Here is a 19710-nt window from a genome sequence, read left to right as displayed (position 1 = left end):
TTTATATCTGCAGCAGACATTAAATGAAATATCTAGGCTGAAATTGAGTCTGAGGATGTGTAGTTTGGAAGTTGGGATCAGCTGAATTCCTTGCTGCTGTCATTCTGCCAAATTAGATTGCAGTAGCTGCCATTTTTATATCTGATATTTGCTGTAGTGGTAAGGACTCCTTTAAAAGTTCTCTTTGGTGTATTGAGGAGAGGGCTTCTAGGAAGCGAAAATTATGCCATCCAGCAGCTGAATATGGGAGTAGAAACAGTATCTGTGTGCCTAAACTGGAGGTCTTAATATAATTTTGGTTCTTCAGCCTTCCTAGAGAATCTTCAGAACACTGAAAATGCTTAAGTGTCTTTCCTTTGTTTCTGATTGCTCCAGAGAATCACCAGGACTGGCCGAAGGAAATTTTTTCTTTGGGGAAAAAAGCAACAAGAGGCTTTATTTAGTTATTGAATTTCCTTTATTCAACTGTGACGTAATATTCCAACCACTTCCAAGCTTCTAGTTTTTTGATCTTTTTCAGTAGTTTAGAGCGCTGCTTTCTCAAGCAGGCTTTTGGAATACTCAAAGTTGGAGGCAGTGAATTAGACCCATAACCAGCAGCTGCTGACTGTAGAAGTATTCACGAGGGTTTGTTCGGTTACTTGTGTAGAAATCTGTCCACTGCCCACTTATAAATGAGATCCTATAAAGTGGTGTAAATATCAAGGCGTCTGCCTAGCCAGGCAAAAATAGCCCACTACTTCTTTTACCAACTATCACTTTGAATATACGGTAAAGGTGGCAAGGAGAAGAGTGGGGACGCTCTTAGCGTTGGTGCAAACCCACGTAAGACCACAAAAGTTGCACGGGTATCCATAAGAGCATGGACTGCACTATGGCAGCTCTGCTGAGTCATTCTGGTCAGGGAAGGAGGAAGAAAATCTGGTGGATTTCTGGGTTTCTGTGTATATGGTTTGCAGATCTAAAAAAAAAAATGTCACTTTTTATCACACAGAGGAAATGTAGAGAGGTCACTGAAGTACAATAAACCACTTATGAAAGCCATTTCTCAGGAAAAAACTATACTTCAAAAGTGCCAACTTCTAAAAAAAATTTAAGGAGAATAAATTTCAGGTAAATCTGCCAGTGTGCCTTTACCCTAAGCTCTTGGATTTTTGCTAGAAATTCAGTGGTGAAGAGTTTTGTGTTTATAGTTTTCTTGGGAGCAGAAAACATTTGCAAGGCCAAGGTACAAAAGTAGTTTCGGTTGTGATTTCTACAAATGTTTCAGCAGGAAATTAACAAGCAGTGTTTCATTATGTCAGGCAATAAAGCCCAAGTTTCTGTTTGGACAGGGTACAGAGGAAGGACCTTTCTGTAGCTGGACATCTTCACATCCTTTTTTGATAGCTGCTTTTTAAGTTATGTAGTCCTTCATTGCAGAATTTTTTGGGGCAAGAATAGCTTGGGTCCAAGACACCAATGTTTATCTACTTTGTGTAATATTGTATTGTTTTAAACCCTGAAAATTATGTCAAGGTGCCACCATGATAAATGTCTTACAGCTTGCTTTGAACTAGTGTGTGTGGCTGATTTTACACAGCATAAGCTTTTTTACCTTGTACTATTCCTGGAAGTAGTCCCTCTGGGTCATTTGTACATGACTTTCCCTTTTCTTTTTAGAAACCACAAGTATAAATTGTGACACAACACCCAACCCACTCATGCTGTCACAGTTTTTGGATGAATATACAGGTAAAATCATGATTCTATCCTAGAATTGTCTGATTTGCTCCCTGATATGCGTAGTACTTTAATGCTTTGCATAGTGTATTTTATAATGAATCTGTATTATGAACTGATTTACAATAGTCTTCATGGCTGGATGCAGCAGCTGCCTACATGGCATACTGCTGAGCAGAATAAATATGAAACCCCAAATTCCCCGATCCAAGGATCTCACTGTCTGAATAGACAGAGCAGGCAAAGAGGAAGGAGACAAGTACAGAAAAAGTGATGTTTACAGTTCACCTTGTCCAGTCACCCCACAAGAGCCTTCAGAGCTCTGCTCTGCTTTAGACTAGAGCCTCTCTGAAAGCCAATTTTTTGTTTTGTTGGGGCAGTAGGGAGAGCAGATGGGGTGCAGAGGAACAAGCAGGCTTGCAGTACGGGGCGTTACAGGATCAGTGCTGGCCACTGGATCTATTTGCATTTTCTATTCTAATTTTCTTTGTTAATGTAGCACACTGTGTATTATTCTGATGTTTATTTAATTTGTGCAGCCTGACAGGGTTAATGTTAATTTATCCCCACATTTTCTATGCTTTCTTAGCCTAGCTGGTGAAGTGTGACTGTGCCTTGGAGACAAAATCCTGCACTGGGGGAAGTACAGTGACTGCAAGAGAGCGCAGTGCAGAAGAGTAGACAGTACTTTTTTTTTTGTATTTACATTGCAAATGCAGTACAGAGGATAACTCCATTCTCCTTTCCTCCCACCACTAACCAGAGAGGTTACTGTGTTAGTGAAGGGTAGTGCCGTTGTCTGTGACAACGCTGTCTGTTAGAGGCAGCCTTGCCATCAGGATTTGACTTGCCTAACGGATATACAGCGATCTCACAAGGCAAAGCCTTAGGTTATGGCCAGTCTTCCCCTCCAGATATGTCATAACCTTTAGGATCTCATGGAAGCATGCACCAGGCCCATGCTGGCTGTCCACAGGTGACCTTCTGGTTGTAAACACTTAAAAATAAACACTTCAGCCTTTCAGCAAGGTGTGATACAGGGCAGTGTTTTTTGCAGTCGCTGTTGAAACATGTCTTTCAAAGCTGTAAGAGCATGGCTTCTGGGTCTCACTCTTGCATGGAAATAGAAAAGAATGACCTTTCACTCTGAGTCCTTGCCATTTAATTTTTAAGCAGCTAGCAAGAAGTCTGACCCATTGTGTGTGTCATGCCTGAGTGTACCTTCTGACATAACTTTAATGAATAAGCAAGAGAGATGACCAGCTTCAATTTTTCCCAGCACTTCCTCTTCGTTAGGCTGTCTCCACTGGACAGAAGGCAGCTGCTTGATACTTCTTGTCTGAATGTATCCAACTCTGGACAGAGGATTAGACAGTATATCAGCAGGCAAAGATAGATTTTTGTTTTCCTAGAATGTGGGTTTTTTCCAACAGTTTCAACACCACACACAATAGTGTGATAGCACACAAGGGAGACACAGCCCAGTTGTTCTGTGCTTACTGCCATCTGGACTTTCTCCTTACACGCAATTATAGCCCAGTATCTTTGGGCTGGTAGCTGACAGCATTCCAGACACTCCCTGCTGTTGGAAGAAGACAAGGTTCCCTTCCTTCAGGCGCTTCGAGACCAAAACCGCAAGTCTATATGTGGAGATTAGGGATGTGACTGTTACAGAAGGGTTTTACTACCCTAAATTAGTAGTGATGGAGTACAAAAACAATGGAGTAAGAAAGAAACACAGCTAGCATTTTTCCTGAAGATCATGGAAAATATTTGGGATATTTTGGAGGGGAGACAGGATTATGAGTTTGCAATCCAGATAATGCGTTTCATGAGAAGATAAGTATTATTTCATAAACACAATATCTTGATAATATGAGTAAGGTAACTTTAATTTATTTAATAAAATTACCAGTAGCACCACACTGGATGGTTTAAAAGGATACATTTCAAAAACACGTTCAAGCACAGATTTGGTGTTTAATTGAGGAAGTAATGCACTCTCTACTAAAATGATAGTGAGTCTAATATGAATCATGATAATGACAAATAGCAAGTTTTAATATTTTCAAGACAATAGCTCCTAAATGCATGGTTGTAGAAAATCACGTTCAAACTGATTCAAAACATGCATTGTTTTGTGTTTCAGTGTTCTATACATATAGGAACAGATTAAAGGAGGGGCCATACACTTACTATTCAGTACCAAAATCAAAATTTAAACCACCACAAGCCTGAATCCAGATTTACACTGGATTCTAACTGCTTGATAGACTCAACTAAGAGATAAGAAATGCCCTCGTGTTTGGAAAATACTGAAACTGGTCCCACGCAGCCCTGACTAGCCTCTTGCTGATTTTTCATTACATTTCCTGACTTTGATTACATTTCGATTACATTTTCACACTAAATGTGAAAAAAGTTTTGCAGCATAAAGCTGTTTCCAGAAAATGATGGAAATTTAGGTGTAAATTATATCAAGCTTTTTAATTCTGAACATATTGTTACAGAGTGTGAATATATTGGAAGAAGTGAGTTTGTGTGGTTTTAAAAACAGATTGATGCACTTGTGCACAGTACTTAAGGGGGCTTTAACAGATCTCATCCTTTAGCTGAAAATGCCAAAATAATACAAAATGTAACCAAAGGTAACCAGTAATCTAGTTGTCAATACATATGAAATTAATCGATGGAGTTCTTTTCCATAAAGCAACCTAAATTGTTACACTTTCTCTTACAGGTGATATAGAACGGATTACAAATATCCCACCCAATGTAAATTTGAAATTAAAAGAGTATCTGTTCCCTGAACATTTACCATATGTGGAGCTAGTATATAATTCTGGATCTAATAATGCAACAGTGAGGACTCGTAAACCACTGGATGTTGATTCTATTGAGGTATTCTTTTCACTGCATGTAAAACCTAGATAGAAAGGTTTTCTTGTCAGGTGAAAAAAAGTAGCACTAAGACATAAATTTTAATTGTTCATTCTCTCACGATACAGGTTGGTATTTCAAAAAAGTGACTCATGAGAAAGAGCACCATAGGTTTCAGTATCTACCTCTCAGTAGAATCTGTTAAATGTCTTCAGTTTCCTATAACTGTAAACTTACCTGGCATCTGACAGGTTCTTTCATAATCATGTGTTGTCACTTGTAATGAAAGCCGTAAATACGCAGTTATGATACGTGTTGCTTTTCTTAAAGCTCATCTCTGTCACAGGAATTATTTCATCAAAGTGAGATTGATCAGATATAATCTGGTAGAAGGCAATCCTTAGTCGCAGGAATATTTACACAAGTGCTTCACTTTGCACATGAATAGATCCTTTGTTGGTTGATGCAGAAGAGGATAGGTCCTTCTTCCTAGGCCATTCTTGCTATGTAGGACTACCAGAAATCTATAAAGCAATATTAAAATTTTTCCTGGCTGAAGTTGCCTCTGAATATGAAAATGGTGTAGTTCTGCAGAGTAAGCAGAGGCTATTTTTTATACAAGTACTATTTCAGAGTAGCACTGTACTTGACAGAATTGACCCATACATATTTTTAAAACCACTGTTACAGCCAAGACTTCTAATTGGTGAAAACGTACTTACAACTTTTACAATCGCATTTCTCATTCGGATAGTTTCCAAATGGCTTAAAACACTTTTTATGCTTCTTACACACATATTCTCCTATTCTCTGTCAATTTTCTACCAGAGAGAAAAGACAAGTATGGGGATGGTGGGTGGATACCAGCAGTAGACGAATGGCAGCCAAATAAGCTTTACAATTAATTTGTAATGACTTTGCTATATAAGCAGTGTGTTTTGGTACAACACACCCGAGAATTCAAGTACCACAAGTTGTTTTGTATAATTTTGACATAAACATTCTTTGACAATCATATTAGGAGTTCATAGATTATATTATTTATTTGCTTGTTTGTTAATTTTTTAGAATGACCATCTCTTTTATGCTGTTGTTTGCCAAAGGATTGGAACAGTAAGTAAAAGACAGGTTTTATCAACTGTATTTTTTTGTCTAAGTTTAATGCAAATTATTGTTTTCTGAAATAATATTTCATTTAAAGCCATGATGCAGGGAGTCAAGAGTACCTTGTAGAAGATATATTTGTTTAAATGTACCGATTGGAATGAGTGTTTTTGTTCACAGAAAACTGAAAATAAAATTTAAAAAGTTAATTCTGAAATATTTTCAAAAACTTGCTACTCCATTATTAGAAATGGTAGTCTAACTCTCTCATTACAGTTTTTGGAACTGAAGGGGTGTCTCTTTGAAGATCTCATTTTATATGATGAAGTTAAATGTTAGCAGTATGCTGCTATCCCACTGCTGTCTTTTCTGATATGTCTTTTGCTTCCATTATGAAGATTAATGAGATAGAGAATGCACGGGACGTAACCTTAGAAGATGTAAATGACAATTCTCCACAATTTCTACAAACTCACTATAATGCTTCAGTATCAGAGGTGGGTTATGGCAAATGTTAATATTTATTTCTTGTGATATTTTTAAATTACTTTTTGGGGCCAAAACATATGAGGTTCTGATGTGATCACACTGATATTAGATGAGTAGATGCACTCTTATGGGACTTTCCTATGCCTTCTGGTGGGTGTGGAAAAGAATGGCCGAGCTGCATGTACAGCTGGAGGCATGGGGTGAAGAAGAAACATCCAGCTATCTGACCCAAAATGGAAATTGGAAGTAATTTGCATCTGCTAAGGAGGTGGCTCGGCTTTCCTGCCAGAAGTTAGGAAGGATACCAGAAGGGGCTTGTGACTGAGCATCTGATGATCCTTATTTCCTCTAGGTATCCGCAATAAATTTCACGGTTATAAAAGTGGAAGCTCTGGATAAAGATTTTTCACCTTTCTTCAGCCTCGTTACTTACAGTCTTTGGGTGAGTGCCCTTTGTTTGTCAGAGACCGTGAACACCAGTCTACATATCATAAGAAATACAGCCTGGCACCTGATCCAAGTGTGCTGTCTTGCACTGTGCGGTTAAGATGACACATCTGCAAAAAGCTAGCATCAACATGACGATTTAAAATTAGAATTTACACCACAGGATCGGCCCATCGTGCAGTGAGCCCTGAATCTTGTTTCTCAACATTTGTGAATGTTCTTCAGCTACAGCTGAGGAACTCGGTGATCCTTTCTAGAAGCAGGAGTGAAACAGTTTCCCCTCTTTTTAAAGTGTGTGTTTGATTTGCTGTTAATCTCCAGTCCTGCTGAGGTATATATGTAAGCCACCTGAAGTAAGATTATTTCAGCTAACTTTAGGTCTCTGCAGTGGAGATCTTCACATCTGAGTTTCCTGTATCTGCTCCTTTTACAGCTGGTGAAGGGAAGCTGGTGCCATTCAGCCGATCTGGTTTAGCTATTGACCACAGGATGAGATAAATCAGATAGAAAGTCTAATGGCACTGGTGGGAGAGGCAATAGAATGTATTGAAGAGGATCAGCATTTACCTTTACAGTGGTGGTGTTTGAGAGATTGCTGGTCCTTTATGAAGAATAGTCCAATAGTAAAGGTGGTAAGAGAAAAGAAAATGTGTTTCATTGTTAATCATGTAAAATATGTGATTTATTCCTTTAATAGGGTCCAAACTCCGATTACTTTTATATAAGGGAAGGAGATGGAAACATCATGGTGAATAAAACACTGGATTACAACAAGATCAACCTTTTCAATTTAACAGTCCAAGCAAAGGTATGATATAAATTAAAAGAAGAATGAGAACCACAATAGTTCTGCAGTGATACTTCCATTGTTATAACATGTCAGTTTCTAAAAATTTACAATTTAGGGAGTTCCCAGGCCAAAAGCTGTGTCTGCATCTTGGCTTATACTGCATACAAAGTAGCACATTCTTAATATTTGAGCCATTGTTTAAGTCTCCCCTCAGATACCAGCCCAAGTTTCTCTCTGTGTGTATTTCTTTATGTATATTGTACATATTTATTCTCCTCTATTCTAACATATATTCACCTATTCATCCTGGCGGATCTGTCCTATTTTTGCTGCATCTTACCACCTGCAGGTTTTTGTGTGCCTTTTTTGAGATTTGAATATATATGTGCCTTCAATTCCTTTTAGAACTAAAAAGAAGTAATTTTGCCACATCTATTGTGGTATATAGCAAACGGCACAGCTGCATCAAATGTACATTCTACGAGCTAATGTGTCACACCTGCTTGATATAAAATTAATAACTAAGAACAATTACCTTTTGATAGTATTATTCCTAGAACTGGATTTCTAGAAACAGAAAAATCTGATCGTGTGAGAGTTCTCAGGTTAAAATGCTTAGACACTACAAAAGCAGATAAAATAATATTTTGCTATTTTCCAGTGAGAAATGGCTCTTTCAGTACAATGTTTCTTATTTTCTTCCTTCTCTTGGATGCAGGAAAGAATTGGAAGCAACAGTGATACTGCATCATTACTAATTAATGTACAAGATTATGATACATTGAACCCCTATTTCAGTCAATCAGTTTACAATGGAAAAATCAGGGAAAACCAGGTAAAAGCTTTTCACTGAATGCTGCAAATGTAAATCAGTTATTCCTGTCTGCAGTGCTTTTCTTTCAAGGATTCTTCATCACTGAGCAGCTTAAGATGGAGGGGCTGCTTTGTTTTTGTGCTAACTGGTGAATTGTAAGGTTATCAACTGTAGGTTACCAGGTGAACAAACCACGTATTATATGAAGCATAAAACTTTCTGCTACAACAGATTCTTTTGTGTTTGGAGGAAAAAAAAAAAAAAACCTAAACAGGCATGGTAACAGGGCTTTTACTCTAAACTTGGAAGGGCAGCTGACTGCCCATCATTCCTGGAGTTTGCTGCCTGGTTTCAGTTTTAAATAGTATCATTCCTTCATACTTCCTTACAGTCAGGTAAGTAAAATAAGAATCTGAACAGTAAACTGTGGTTTATATTATATTGTAATATTTGTTTTCTACATAGGGTGGAAACCTCTGGGTGGAATGTATTTGCTTAATTCAGGCTTCTTTATGTATTGACCAATAAAAAAAAATCACAGAGTTGTATTACCAGAGTAATCCACTAAAATTAAAACAGTTAATTCTCTTCTTTATTATCCCTATTTCTTTATCATTATCTTCATGTTAATATGATTTAAACCACACGTGCTTTTAGTGTTATACCTTTGGTGTCTCTTTTATTAGAAGTTCATCTTTAATTGTCTGAAAGGAATCATTTTAGATCTTCTAAAATGCTTTTATCTTTTAAATAAATTACTGTTTTTGTTAGGGCTGCACTGTAGACTTGCATATCGTTTTCCAGGAGAGGAACGGAGCTGAAATATTCAATGTTCTTAACATGAATTCCATCAGTGACTACTGCTTCATAGTCTGGTGTTTCTCAAACACAGTGTATTCATCAAGTATTTTGGTCATCATTTTCTTCTGTAAAGCATGTATGGGAGAGAAAGAATTTTTTCCGCATCCCAGTGATTAAACACATGTTTCTCGTTTCTTTAATCAAAATTGTGACTTACTTAATAAACAATTTTAATTTTATGTTTATTTTTTCAAGTTAATCATGTTAATATATGTTTTCCAGTTGGGTCCTCTGGCTATTCTCCCAGAGAAGATATTGGCTAAAGATGGAGACACAGGTATAAATGAGAAAGTAGTTTACAGCATAAAAGGAGGTAAGAGCCTTTATTTTCTTCTAGACATTCACACAGTAATTTTTGACGTCTGTATTACTGAAAAGAATAAGGAAGTGCAGTGTACAGTCAGATGTCTTAACTGCATCCATCTTCACTACAGTGCTGCTCCACAAGCTATACTGGCTTAATTTCAGTCAGTATAGCAGTGTCCAACTATTTTAAAAATGTTTAGATGTTCTTAACCTCCCTTCAATGAACAATTCCTGATTCAAAGTGTAAGTCAGTTTAGAGGCTTCCATCTGATCAGATTTCCATTCAGACTGTCTAGAGAGATCAGTTCCATTGGGAGCTTTTCCTCCTCCTGACAGAATTGCTAAAAGCTCATGAGATGCTTAATTTGAGAGCCTTGAAGTGTGAGGAAATTTCCAAAGAATTGTTTTGAGGACAGGATGGTGTGTTTAAAAAAAAAAAAAAAAGCCTTTTACCTGAAATGTCTGTTCATTTTTGCTATGGCTGAGAAGATAACGCTCATAAAAAGGACAGATCAGGCTTACTGTTCTGGTTCATTCTCATTAACCCATTGCAATTTGTTGCTTTTCAGTGAAACCCCCGGCCTATAACAACACCTTTGTAATCAATGCAGACACTGGAGTGTTGGAAGTAAAGACTGCAGTTGACAGAGAAGAATGCCCGTATCTTGTTGTGAGCATTCAGGTAGTGATTGTTTTAGAGTTCAGTGTGATAATACTGAGTCTCAATTTCATAAAATAATATGTGAATCCACGTTGCTGTTAATAGTATTTCTCATAGTAATGTTAAAGGGCGGTTGGTATTAAGGCTCCATCCTGCCATTTAAAATGCAAAATAAAGGAAAACTTCATTCATTGAATATATGCAGTCATCTCATGTCCTTGTGTTAAGCTGGAATTGCTCATTGTTATCAGGGTATGGAATTTACAGCTACAAACTCTGTTTTCTAGGCAACTCAGCAAGACAATATTTTCAAAACAGCTGATGCAGTAGTTCTGGTTACTATTGAAGATGTGAATGACAATCATCCGGTATTGTCACAATCAAGTTACAATGTTTCAATTCTAGAAAATTTCCCAAATGGGATGGAAGTTCTTCAAGTAACAGCTAATGACAAAGACGAGGTAAAATGACAATCTCATTATGGTTGCTACAAATACTGCACTTCCAAAATATAATATAAAATGCATTATACAGGTATAGTGAATAGTGCTATAGATTCTTTTTTTTCTGACTACCTAAATATGCTTAAGCAAAACAAACAATTTCCCTTCTTTAAGAGGTAGAGTACTGCAGCAAATAAATTTTGTCTGTCTCTGAAACTTCTCTGGTTTGCATAAGGTCCCAGATAGGAAAGTGCAGAAGTGCAAAATGGACACAAATCTGCAAGTTACCCTCGGCCTACATGATATATTTCTTCCATGTTGTTTGCTCCCCTCCCTTTTTTTGGAACTGTAACCTCAATTAAACCAGAAAATTAAATGCTCTCCACCTGGAAAGCAAGAAGAAAACATCGTAAGGGACTAGCTCAGTGATCGTCCTATTTAATAACAAATACCATTACTGTTTGCAGGGAGGCTTCCAGGGAACGTTCATTCTTGCTCCAGCTGACAGTCCCTTCCAGCTAAGTCAAGCTGGGATCCTAACTGTGAGGAACTCCATGCTGTTGGATAGGGAGAGAATACCATCTATTCCCTTACAGGTATTAAAAATAAGCTACTCCTTTCCAGGGCAATCCCAGGCAAACAACTGATACCTGATCTGTCCTGGCAAGAAGCTGATTCTCTGATATGGATGAGCAGCTTATCTGAAGAATCAAATCCAGACTTTTGCTTTAGAGCTATCTGGAGGGAAATACCACTAATAAAAGAGTTTACTCAGCTTGTAATTGTCGTTCATGCTTCTTACTACTGATAGAACATGCATTTGAACAAAGCATTAATTCTACTGCATCTTTTTTAAAGGTGACTGCTAGAGACCATTTGTCACCTTACGATGAGGTACACTCTACAATCAACATATTGTTGCTAGATGAAAATGACAACAGCCCAACCTTTAGAGGCACACCATATCAACAAGAGATCTTCATCAACATGACTGCAGGAATGTCCATTCTTCAGGTACTGGAAGTACTAAGTAAAAATGACATTTTTATGAGTTGAATGTATGCATGAGTCCTTGATTAAGCTTGTGTAGTGGCCCTATTGAATAGGGGATCTTTTTTGAACTCCTCTGAGTTCAGAAACAATACACCTTTCATTTAAAAGCTTACACCCGTTGATATTCCATAATCACAGTGCCCTGGATGCTCTAATCGTATCCCAGCTCAGGGAATAAATGATAAAGGATTTTTCTTCTTGATCTTAGATGCGCCATCCTGAATTCCACAACTATAAGAGAGAAAATAAGATTCTTGGATTTAGTTGTAAGGTGTTTAATGAAAACTGAATGTTGTTAGAGTCCAGAAATTAAATAATCGTAAAAATTTTTGAAAGACTGCTGAATGCTGAAGCATTGTGGATAATTTTTAGATATGATGATACAGTTTTTGTAAGATAGTAAACCAGTTAAGCAAATAAAACAGGAAACCAGGATAAAAATCGCTTCAGGAGCTGAGATATACAGGGAGTCAATATCAAAACTCATACCCAGGTGTACTGATTTAATGGCTTCTGATGTGATCTCTTGAACAATCTACCTCCAGTGACTTTGGAATTGCTATGAAACAAGCTTTCTGAGATACAAACTTTGTGTCATTCACCTGAGTTCCACAGGGGCAGGATTTCACTGTCGCTGCTGGAATGATATTGTGTGTGCATCAGAGAGCAAATGTTCTTGCTGAGGTTTAACCCAGGAATCATATAGGAAGTAGCCAGTCAGTCAGTTAAAGGTATAACCAGATGTTACTGTGGCTATATTTAGCTGATTTTTATATATATAAAATTATCCAGACCTTATCTAGACATTTGCTATAAATGAGAGGGGAAAAAAACCCCCCACAACTAATTCCTAATTATCTGCTACCTGAATGATTTTCTCTGCAAACTACACAAGAATAAGCAATTCTGTGTTACTTGATAACAGCGCAAGAAACTAGAGTAAATTTTTTTTTTTTCCCTCCAGGTTGCTGCTGATGATCCGGATGATGGTCTAAATGGGGAGATAAGCTTCATCTTAGCTGGTGGCAATGAAGATGGATACTTTGAATTGGATACATCCACAGGACAAATCAGTTTAAAAACAGTAATCCCATTAGGAGTCAACCAGCTTAAGAACTTTGTCTTGTGGGTAACAGCTACGGATGGTAAGACAAGATTTTAGTACGGGTCAACACAGCTATTCCCAGTGATGGGGTTTGGTTTGGGTTGGGGTTTTTTTTACTTGAAGGAATGATGTCAAAATAGGTTCCCAGACTTTATTTTAAAAACACCGTGTATATTTATCAGCTCTTATTTGTTGAACATTACAAGAAAACTTATTCATCCAAAGTAATTGCTGCATCTTTGGTAAAACTCTGCTTCCTGCTGATGCTGTTATATCAAATCTAAGGGGCTTTTTTATGGCTATGGGAAGAATGTGCAAAATAACATACATCTCACACCTTCCTTTAATTATTGACTGATGTTACACAGCATAGAATACAGAGGTTCAGGCCCAGGCTAGAAATTTATAACTCAGTTATGAGTCAACAGGGAGTAAAAGGAAAGTAAAATGTGATGAGTAACTTGGTCGTTGTTTTCATATCCATGTGCATATTGAAAAACTAAACTGGAGATGCTGAAGCCATTTTTAGGATATACCAGCACAAATGTCATTTCCTTAGCCATATTTATTGAGGGTTTCTTTGCTTTAAAAGAGTAACAGAGCACTTGGTGAACATTCATGATCTGAATAAGGATGGAGATAAATGTAACCTAGGAATGCTATCCCACTCCTGGTAGCATGAGCATGCAAAGTGTTTTTCAGCCTCCCAATCTTCCCCTCATTTGGTCAACATGAGCTCTGTGTCCTCAAATTTATGGCTATGGCATGGATAAAGTGGGTACTGGGGGGAATACAGTTACAAAAGAGATTCATCAGTCCATCCTTTGTCTGTCTGTGCTAATATTGTTGTATGTGTTCAGGTTCATATATTGCAAGTGTAACACCCGATACATGAAACTCATCTTCATTAGGACTTCTCAGCAGTGCCATAATCGTAGCAGCAAGGATTAAAAACAAAACAAAAAAATCAGTACCAGTGGCAAAGTATACTTTTTTTCCTTTTTTTTGGCAGAAGGTATTTTGTGCGTCTGCTGGGAGATTGTTTTCTTTTGCTTGCAGGTGGGATGATTCCAAGAAGTTCATCAGTGCCTGCACAAATCTTTGCAGTTGGAGATTCCAGACCACGGTTTATTCAGAAAACATATAATGTGTCTGTGCAAGAAGAGCTAGTCAGTCCTGCTGAAGTAGCAAGAGTAAGAACAACTTTATTCTATTACTTGTATAGGACACAACAGCTATAAGAAAACCCTGTAATATATGTGTTCTAAACATCTATATCCCCCGAGTTACAGTTAACTAGATGTTGTGTTTTCTTTTCTGCATCTCAAGCTTCACACAGATTGCATGCTGACTACACCCCTCAGATGAAGCCTATCACTCACAAAGCCTGTTCCTTCCATTGCAAACCTTTAAACAGCTTGTGCTACCATTTAACATTAAAAAACCTAAACAAAACAACAAAAAAACCTCCCAACAACCGTCCCCCCCTCCCCAAACCAAATAAACCCCAGAACTGCTTGAGAAAGTCATCTTCCATGCTTAGCCCTTTGTTGACTTTGGGTTTTCTCCAAAACCTATAGTGGCCCAAAGGCTAGGAGAGGCAATGTTCACTCCTCTGTAGGTGATAAATCTAAACCCTTGTGACATGATATAGCTAGGAAATGGAGACTTCCCATCAGAGAACTGTCATAAAGGCATTTTCAAAAAAGGCTCTAGAACTTGCTCCTCATTTTGATCAAAAAATGCTCAGATAAGCAGGCCACCAGAATGCACTGTGATAGCTGCTTCTCAGAGGCAGTTCTGAAGACAGATGGAAGGTCTGATACCAAAGCAGTGAGAAGATAATGCATTTTAGTGTTGTGATTTATTGAATCCCTGAGTTAATTTATACAAAAAAGAAAGTGAAAAATTGAAAGGCAGAACCAAAGATTAAAGTGTAGTCTATTATTTTTATTATATGTATTATATGTATTCACATTTCTGTATTAGTGATGTTCCAATAAAAGGTAGACCTCTCCAGATGTTATTTTATGTATATTGTGGCTTGATTTTTACTTCTAATGGATAAAATGAATAAAATGGGTTTGGGCATAGTTAAAACCATTATTCTTTTTTTTAGACAGTGATTTATTTGTTTTAATTCATTTATGGATAACATGCTGTATCTTACACAGGTACAGTATGAGTCTTTAAATCCCCATATACCAGTTACATTTCAAGTACTGACGGAATCTGCTACGTTTGACATCGATGCCAATGGAATCATCTCTACAAAAACCAAACTGGATTATGAATCCCAGAATAATTACATACTAAATATTTCCTTGTCAGATGGAAGTGCTACTGACTACGCCACAGTGTTTATCAAAGTTACAGATGTCAATGATAACAGTCCTGTGTTTGGTACAACCAACACAACCATTGCCATTCGGGAGAACGTGCCAGCTGGAACTAGTGTTACCAGTGTGTCAGCTACAGATGTGGATGAGGGCTTTAATGCCTTAGTGGTTTATACTCTGAGAGGTGGAGAAGGAAAAATGGATATTGACACCTCAGGATTAATTTTGCTGGAAAAGGAACTGGACAGAGAAAAAAAAGGCTTCTATAACTTAACAGTGGTTGCCAGTGACCACGGCCAACCCATGCTGTCTACAGCTCTCAATTTGACAGTCATCGTTGGTGATGTGAATGACAACCCTCCAGTCTTCTCATCAAGTACATATGAAGTGAGCGTCCCTGAAAACGAAGTGCTTGGAAGGGCACTGCTGACAGTATCTGCTACTGATTTGGATGCTGGGGCCAATGCCATCGTAAAGTACAGAATTGTTAACCAGCAACCTCCAAGCTCCTCGCCAGTGTTTCTTGTCAATTTGACCACGGGCCAGCTCAGCCTGAGCCAGCAGCTGGATTATGAAACCATAAATGAGTTTAAAGTAGAAGTGGAGGCATCAGATGGAGGGGAGCCAAGTCTCAGTGCCACGACACTTGTTGTTGTGCGTGTACTAGATGTCAACGATAACCCACCAGAATTTAATCAAGCAGCCTATGATATATTTGTGTTTGAAAACCTACAAAAAGGTAGTCCTATCTACACATTCAGTCTTACTGACAAGGATGAGGTAGGTACCAAATTAATCTCATCCTGATAAATTAAAATGACACGGTTTTCTCTATTAATCTGCAAAAGAGAATAGTAGTAGATGGGCAAAGGGAGATTTCTGAAATGGTTGGCAGTGAGTACGTTTTGGGTCGCAAAAGCTTCATCTTCCTTTCTATGGAGCCAGCAATAAAACTTCCTTGAGTAAGGAAGTTAAGATCTTGTCCTAAATAGTTTACTGGCTATAGCAGAGAAGCTAGGGATCGCTTCTCTCCCTATACATATGTAATCCAGGACAGAAAATGTTTGTTTCTGTGCACATGCATTTGAGATGAATGCATGTATGTCACACCAGATAGAGAACAGATTTTTTTTTTTTTTAAAGTTCTGTGTTATTGCTTATCATGACAAAATAATCAATTCTGGTTTAATATTGCTTGGTAACTTGCTTGGTAATTCACATCCAATTTCTTAGTAACTCCTAGAATATTTGTTAGCACATTTATGTAATGCAATCAACCTGCCCTTAGTACCAGCTTAGTCAGGGAGAAAGGTAATTTATAAAGCTAATATAGTTTCTTCTTCTTTAATAGGAAATTTTACACTTTCACTCTGCTTTAAAAAAAGTTGTTTTCTTTCTGCCTTTGTTTTATAAAGAAATTTCATATGTAGCCGTGGCACTGCAGAGCTGGTTTGCAGGGAGAGATTTCTGATTTGCTACAATATTCTTACTCGTGTCAGTTTTAAAGAAGCATAAATGCTTCTCCCAGTTCAGACTGCACTGAACTGTGTGTTGCTGCTCCTCGCATCATGGGGATTGGTCTTAGAGAGCTTTAAGGAGGGAATTCCCCAAACAGGGAAGCCCAAGGCAGTCCACCTACCCATTTCTGTTTACTAGAGAAGTCAATTATTCCCATAGCTGAGGATGCAAGATTTCATTTATTAAACCCTGCAAAGCACTTGTACTTCTGTAATGAAAAGTTCTACAGAAATGTCAAATATTATTAAGATTATTTTTTTAACTTAAATATTCATCATTTTAATCTTAAATGAACAATGTTTTCTTTTTCAGGCTGGCTTTTCTCAGGGACGCTTTATTCCTAACAGTACTTCGTTTACGGTGGATATCCCAGGAATACTTTCATTAGGGAATAACACAGAACTGGACAGGGAGAGTACACCTGGATTCACTTTACAAGTAAATTTGGGGGCAGACTGCAGCTTTGGCTCATTTCTACTTCATTCCCTCGAACCCTTTTTTTGTATCTTCATCAGATGGTTAAAATGGCAATACAGTCAAGTAAAACTCCACTTTTGTTTCTTACTTTGGCAGGTATGGGCAGTTGATGCTCCAACAAATGGGCTTAATTCAAGTGCCTTGTTCCACATCACTGTTCTGGATGTCAATGATAATAACCCTGAGTTTCAGATGCAGCCATACAGTTTTTCAGTTCTGGAGGGAAATTACATGTTGGGTGCTCCTGCTAGAGTTGGACATGTGACTGCTACCGATTTGGATGAGGGAGAGAATGCACGAATTACTTATTACTTATCAGCTGAGGATGGGGATAACCCATATAGTATCCGACAGGTAAGGGTCTGGATATAGTGCAAACGATATTTAGATACTGCTTTTCATGAAGTTAGTTGACATAGTAAGATGCATCAGGTAAAAAGAGTAGTACACGTCAAAACCAGCACGTGCTCTGTAGTTTGGAAATATAAGTCCATGTCCAAAAAATAAGAAATACTGGTCAAATGTTGCTTGGAATTGGAACTCTATTTGTCCAAAGGAGAACAGATTTCAATCCCTCATCTCTTTAGGGAACTCTGTGTTCAAGAGTTATCAAAATGATCTGTGTGTTGAACTGTATTACCTTCTCTAGGATGGCACCATTTTGGTTAATGGCTATGTAGACCGAGAAACTAAAGAGAAGTATGAGCTGCTGTTGGTGGCATCTGATAACGGAGTGCCTCAAAGGCAGGTAATAGAGAGGAACGCATTATTCTTTATTTATAACTTTTATAACTTTATTAGTAAATTTAAGTGTCTGTGCATTTTCTGAATTATGGTTTTCTCCTGTCACACGCCAGAACTTCACACATCTCAGCATTCAAGTATTAGATGTGAATGATAACCCTCCCCAGTTTACAAAAGCACGATACTCGGCCAGTGTACGTGTAGCAACAGCAAAAGAAGGACTGTCTGTACTATCAGTGTCTGCTACCGACCTTGACGTTGGGAACAATTCTGTTATTTCGTACAGGTAAATTTCTGTGAGGCTAATAAGTATCTTCGTTAAAGAAACAAGGATATTTTTCTTTCTCACAAAGTATTTTTATTGGTCATAAGAAGATAAGACCTGTTCATAGATATTTTACAAGACCTATAATCAGTAATGATTTTTAAACTTAGGAAAAAGGACCATTATTCTGTGTTTTAGAGCTTATCAAATCATGATTACGCCATAAGAAACAGCATGCAATCAAATGATAAACTTAGCAACAAGAACTGAAAGCTAAGATTTGTTTGAATTTCCAAAATTTTGAATAATCTGTTGGAGTTTCTGAGTAGGATGTAAATGAATCTTTGAGAAGGACCGTCTTTTCACACATCTTCTGTTTGCTGGGAGGAGGAGATCGAGAAATACTAACTTTCTAATGCACTATGCATAAAAACATTAATCGAGAAAGATTTTTGTATGAGTCTTATATCATGGAAAATACCAGGAAACCTCGACATGAAAAGTATAGATTGAGGACAGATGAATAAGTCAGTAAATTGTGGGAGTTTAATACTAGCAGCTTGAAAGAGAGTATTTTTAATTATGAGATGACATTCTACCTTAAACACATTACTTTTTCTTGTGAGCAATCCAGTTATCTCTGAGAGTTTGCAGAACACTAGGAATCAGCAGGTCTGCAGTTGTCAGATGAATGTCACCTGGATTTCTTATCTTGCTGAATATGCAGCTGAGTGTGCAGAATCTGCCTTCTATTTGTGGGAAGATCAAAGGCTTGGGGTATAATGGGAACTGAAGGTGTGAATGCTGTCTTTTTTGTGATGGAAGACATACTTGGAAATAAAAAGGCCAATATATTTAAGGCTAGTGACACAGCAATTAAAACCTGTTGCTTAGCCATTCTTTATCAATAGGCAAATACTGGGTGTTGAGTGCTTGTTGCAGAAGTAACAGTAAGTAGATGGTACTTCCAAGGTCATTAATACGAATGTTCTACTGATTTCTCTTTAATCAGCCTCATGAACCATTCTGATGATTTCCGTATAAATAACCGCACTGGAGAAATCACCCTCAGCAGTAACTTGGACCATATCACAGCCGACAGAGTTGTTACACTGATAGTTATTGCTACTGATCATGGAGTTCCTCAGCTTACATCAAATGGTAAATGATGTCTTTTCACATTCTCTCTTTTTTTTTTTTTTTCCCTTCCCACATAAACGGAACCTTTGCAAATATTGAAATTTGAAATTAATACCATCGCCGTCGAGTCAAAGTGAATTAGGGCTAGAATCTACGTTATGTCTCAGCAATTATGAATATTTGCTTTTTACTCTTTGATTTCCTCCCAGCTGATCATATTAACAGAAAGCTTGGTTTAGTAAACCTGGTTAGAAATACATTTTTTGTATTTCTTGCAGTGGTGCTTATGGTACAAAAACCAGGACTTCATAGTAGTAGCCACTCTAAAAAGATGTATTAAAATAATACTGATAATGTGTGTTTCTCTTTCAGTTTTCCTTTATTTTCTTAGAATTAGAAGCATTTAAACAAATTAGAAACTGGTAAATAACCCTCAAACAAGTTTCTGCTCTTCCAAAAAATATGCAGTCACATGGTATTTTCTGTAACTTTTTCATGTATTTTTAGGGGCTAGCTTTGATTTGTCATGACCAGGAGAAACAGCTGATATTC

At 37.5% G+C, this 19710-nt stretch overlaps 1 protein-coding gene across 3 annotated transcripts in view; it reads left to right on the top strand.

Annotated features, from left to right (window-relative positions):
* Positions 1 to 19710, top strand: part of LOC141941546 (protocadherin Fat 4-like) — a 48415-nt gene that overhangs the window by 5764 nt on the left and 22941 nt on the right. For 2 of the 3 annotated variants that reach the window (XM_074864458.1, XM_074864456.1), the window contains exons 3-22: positions 1663 to 1734; positions 4463 to 4623; positions 5671 to 5715; positions 6105 to 6203; positions 6548 to 6637; positions 7340 to 7450; positions 8151 to 8267; positions 9330 to 9420; positions 9983 to 10095; positions 10362 to 10535; positions 10985 to 11113; positions 11376 to 11531; positions 12535 to 12715; positions 13735 to 13868; positions 14850 to 15794; positions 16845 to 16970; positions 17106 to 17363; positions 17659 to 17757; positions 17867 to 18039; positions 19031 to 19179. In XM_074864458.1, the coding sequence (XP_074720559.1) occupies positions 1704 to 1734; positions 4463 to 4623; positions 5671 to 5715; positions 6105 to 6203; positions 6548 to 6637; positions 7340 to 7450; positions 8151 to 8267; positions 9330 to 9420; positions 9983 to 10095; positions 10362 to 10535; positions 10985 to 11113; positions 11376 to 11531; positions 12535 to 12715; positions 13735 to 13868; positions 14850 to 15794; positions 16845 to 16970; positions 17106 to 17363; positions 17659 to 17757; positions 17867 to 18039; positions 19031 to 19179 (3382 nt within the window). In that variant the 5' untranslated portion in view covers positions 1663 to 1703. The remainder of the gene's footprint in view (positions 1 to 1662; positions 1735 to 4462; positions 4624 to 5670; positions 5716 to 6104; positions 6204 to 6547; positions 6638 to 7339; positions 7451 to 8150; positions 8268 to 9329; positions 9421 to 9982; positions 10096 to 10361; positions 10536 to 10984; positions 11114 to 11375; positions 11532 to 12534; positions 12716 to 13734; positions 13869 to 14849; positions 15795 to 16844; positions 16971 to 17105; positions 17364 to 17658; positions 17758 to 17866; positions 18040 to 19030; positions 19180 to 19710) is intronic. The other variant, XM_074864457.1, reaches the window with a different exon arrangement.

This window comes from Strix uralensis, chromosome 3, assembly GCF_047716275.1.
Source record: "Strix uralensis isolate ZFMK-TIS-50842 chromosome 3, bStrUra1, whole genome shotgun sequence".
In the NCBI taxonomy this organism is placed as follows: domain Eukaryota; kingdom Metazoa; phylum Chordata; class Aves; order Strigiformes; family Strigidae; genus Strix; species Strix uralensis.
This window is presented reverse-complemented; position numbering and strand designations above follow the sequence as displayed.